This window comes from Rosa rugosa, chromosome 7 (assembly GCF_958449725.1).
Source record: "Rosa rugosa chromosome 7, drRosRugo1.1, whole genome shotgun sequence".
NCBI lineage: Eukaryota > Viridiplantae > Streptophyta > Magnoliopsida > Rosales > Rosaceae > Rosa > Rosa rugosa.
The window spans coordinates 22430198-22433793 of NC_084826.1; the positions used below are offsets into that span (position 1 = coordinate 22430198).

Below are 3596 nucleotides of genomic sequence, written 5' to 3' on the forward strand. Positions count from 1 at the left end.
TGCTTGTGCAAAGCGTTGACCGCTACGTTGGGCGCCTTATTCATGGCAGATCGGCCTAATTTTTTTACACAATACCTATCAATGTTATATAAACATATGAGAATTTTCAGATTGGTCAATTTCCATTTCAGAATTTTTGGATCACATATATTATGCCTATTAATATATACAATTAAGCCAATTTTTGAAACGAACCGAAAAAACCGAACTGGTCAAAACGACGTCGTTTTGACGTTTTGACTTTTACGTAACCCTAGGGGTTCCACTACTCTCCGCATTTCAGTTTCAGTTTCTCGCTTTATTGCCTCTCTCTCTTCTCTGCCGTTTCTTTCTTCTCTCATTTAACTCTGCTTCGACCAAACACAACACCAACAAATTCAAACTCTGCTTCGCCGAGAGGTCTCCGACGTTCAGGTCCATCTCTGCTCTTACTCTTTTCTTCAATATTTGATCTCCATTTTTGGTTAATCCTTTTCTTGTTTCTCCACTGAAGATTTTAATTTTTTGTGCCATGATGTTTGTATGGGAGGTTTGCTGTATATGCTGATCTCCACCGGCGTGGTGGCCATGTCCGTTGCACTGAAGATCTCGGTTCCGCTGGCCGCAGACCTCGAGCAAGGTATGCCTCTTTTAGATCTAGCTTGCATTGATTTTCTGCTTCAGATCTGAAATATTTTGAAATTACTTTGTTATTTTGATGTTTTAGATCAGATTACTTGTTCGATGATATGATTCTCTGACTTTGTTGTTTGAAACTGACTTCGTGTTCTGTTAATCTCCAGGGCAAGGATGAATGGACTATCACTTCTTCATGATGCCACTGCTGTTGTAAGTTTCTTTCTTTTTATCTACTAGTTTGAATTTTCATGGGTTTGATATACGAGATGGATTAAACACTTGTTAACTAATGTACTGCCTTGAGTTCTGAACATTTAAAGATTAACATACGGGTAGTTAATTATGTTGTGGGATTGTTATTTTTGAGATGTTTATGATGTGGGTTTTTTGTTTTTGGGTTCAGATTTTCATCAATGTAACCTGGGCATTGACAACTGCTTCTGGGAAGCAGATTTGCATATGGCTTGGCCGATTCTTTTAGCAAGGCTAATGCAATTATTACAGAGGTAGTTTTGTTTCTTCGATTTATATTCTTTAGTCCCTTACTCTCCCAAATGGTTCTGGAACATCTTATATTGATGCATGAACTTGGAACATGTTGGTTTGGAGATGACTTTGGAAGGTATTGGACCTGCAATTAATTTTTGAAAAGATGTGGCAATAAATTTCAGAGTGGGAACCGTTCCCTTATGAAAATTGCTCTGTCTTGTTAGGGAATTTACAGCAATTGTTCTTGTCACCTTTAACTTTGACTGCTATTATAAACTTAGGTTAAAGAAATGGAAGAACTCAGGCAAGGTTACAGCATTGTTTGTCTCTCCCAGGTAATTGTAAGAACCTTTTTTTGTGGTTACTGTTTTGAAAGTAGGAACTATGCTATTCAATCTATTTGTTTGAACAATTATGAGGACAAGTTTGACGATAGGTAGCAAGAATTTGACTAAAGAATATTGATGATGCTATGCCCTGTTGTTTAGTCTTGTTGCAAGATGACGAGGATTTCACTAGGTTTGATGTTCTTAACTTTTTTCTTGACTAATCCCTTTTTTTTTTTTTTTTTTTTGAGAAATGACTGATTTTTGGGTGATTATTGTTCTCTGGCTGTTTAGGTCTGGCAAGTCCTGGGGTTTGCTTTTATGTGATACAAATATGCAGTTGAGGCACAGAAAGCAGTTGAGTGGCTTGATGGTATGCTAATCGATTTATTATCATTACTTTATTATCTGCTGTGAAAATGCGTGGCCTTTTTGAAAGGCTTCGGAGCTATGTTAATGCCCAGGGAATGACTGGTTTTGTTGAGTCTTTGCACAGTTTAGCACAATCTCTGGGAAAGTAAGTTTGCCATGCACAAGTATTTCCCTTTAACAAATTCTATTATTTTCAGTAATGCCTTATCCAACAGTACATATCATCCGACCTTTCTCTGCCTTCTGTAGGTTTGTGGTCCAAATGTAGATACAGACCCCAATCTTCAACATGTCAAGGTAACATTCTGGCATTTCTGAACTTCAATTTGTTTTTTTCTACTGCCCCTTGGATGTGTGATTCATTTTCAATAAGGAAATTGCAAAAGAAAAAAGTCTGCTGCCATAAATTCATTTAACAAATTCTGAAGGCCACTTCTATGGATAATATAAATACATGTTCATCTTGTATGTTCATCATACGTGATGTTTACCTTTCCTCTATCATGATTATGCATGTGTACCTCTCCTGTATCATATACCAGTGAAACTTAATGGTATTCATTTGAATTGTACTCTTCTTAATTATTTCTGTTATGCTTTTGCTGTAAAATAAACCTGTGAGCCACTTATCAATTGTTGTGAAGCTTTGTTTCTCTGGTCTGTAGCTTATTGGACTTGCAAACCAAATTTTTTCTGTCCAACTAAAAGTTGCTATATTAGTTTGGTTGCTGTATGTCTGTATCTGTTTTGACTTTTGATTTGAAATAATGAAATTTGGCAGTTTTGGAATTGAATAGCATCTGTTTTGGACCTTTGGTAATTTGGAACTGAGTATGAATCAATTGATAATTTGTTTTGGACTTTGGTTACTGTCTCTAGTTTGAATAATAAAATTTGGCAGTTTTGGATGGGAATTGAATAGCATCTGTTTTGGTAATTTGGATGGGAGTTGAATCAATTGATAATAATTGATAAGCATCTGTTTTGGTAACATGTTTTTGCTAGGTCCATTGGCAGCTACACCAAAGACTGGAAACTCTAAGTTACAAGTAATTTTATCTTATTTTGGAGACTTCAATCTTGTTCTTTTCTTTTGTTGTTGTATATGGAGAAGTTTAGGCATGGTTAATGCGCAGTTGAAGGCATTTTTGTTTTGGTATTTTGATGAGCCTCCTGCTAGCTAGTTTTAGTTTTTGCTTTAGTTATAGGCATGGTTAATGCAATGTGGACGCGTTTATGTTTTCCGGCTTTATGCAGTTATAGCCACTTAGGCAATGTTAATTCTTATGTAAATGTTGGGATGAATATTGTTGATGAATGAAATGGCTTTTGGAATCAAGGATGTGTTCAATTGTACAGAATGTATGTCTTCTCTTATATCTCAGACAATTCAAAACCAACAGCAAACCAGTGTCTAACAAATGAACATGATGAAAAAAGAAAGAAAAATCTGTTGTCTGAATCGTCTATCTACAATAGTTATTAAACATATTCAGTTGTCTAACAAGATATAACACAAAAAAATAATAATATGTTCTGTTGTCTGATGAAAACGAAGACCACAGAGAATTGAAAAGCTACAATTGTATGAATTGATCAACTAGTACAGCATCTTGGGAGGCCATATGGTTGAAAAGAGACTTTAAGGATCCATGAAGCAAGAAAGCTGTAGTTCAACAAAATCTCAGACAACAGTTTATTTTAGGATGCAATAGTATGAAGCAATGATACACAATGGCTTTAATAGTTTTGCTCTTGTCTTGTTCAAAGTCAGTCAATAGTATTCAATTA

The 3596-nt window shown here is 35.5% G+C and overlaps 1 protein-coding gene across 18 annotated transcripts; it reads left to right on the forward strand.

Moving 5' to 3' along the window:
* Nucleotides 1–273: 273 nt before the first annotated feature.
* On the forward strand, nt 274–3144 carry LOC133722411 (uncharacterized). 18 transcript variants are annotated; one of them, XR_009852707.1, is made up of 9 exons: nt 274–414; nt 494–619; nt 783–828; nt 1022–1124; nt 1228–1240; nt 1389–1626; nt 1728–1950; nt 2055–2102; nt 2811–3144. XR_009852707.1 is itself a non-coding variant. In XM_062149305.1 (8 exons), exons 4-8 carry the CDS (start codon nt 1173–1175, stop codon nt 2856–2858), a joined length of 354 nt encoding a protein of 117 aa, XP_062005289.1. In that variant the 5' UTR covers nt 274–414; nt 494–619; nt 783–828; nt 1022–1172; the 3' UTR covers nt 2859–3144. The 18 variants fall into 18 exon arrangements, 6 of the variants coding, with proteins under 6 accessions (XP_062005289.1, XP_062005293.1, XP_062005292.1 ...); XR_009852709.1 differs by having other exon boundaries at nt 1389–1442; XR_009852708.1 differs by lacking the exon at nt 1228–1240 and having other exon boundaries at nt 1389–1442; nt 1544–1626.
* The last annotated feature ends 452 nt before the right edge of the window (nt 3145–3596 follow it).

What these genes read in the sequence shown, in the direction of transcription:
- LOC133722411 (XM_062149306.1), top strand. Translation starts at nt 1,173, where the DNA reads ATGGTTCTGGAACATCTTATATTGATGCATGAACTTGGAACATGTTGG. An exon ending in TTTGGAGATGACTTTGGAAG is followed by an intron (nt 1,241 to 1,331) that starts GTATTGGACCTG and finishes CTGTCTTGTTAG; the next exon opens with GGAATTTACAGCAATTGTTC. An exon ending in AGCAGTTGAGTGGCTTGATG is followed by an intron (nt 1,807 to 2,054) that starts GTATGCTAATCG and finishes TGCCTTCTGTAG; the next exon opens with GTTTGTGGTCCAAATGTAGA.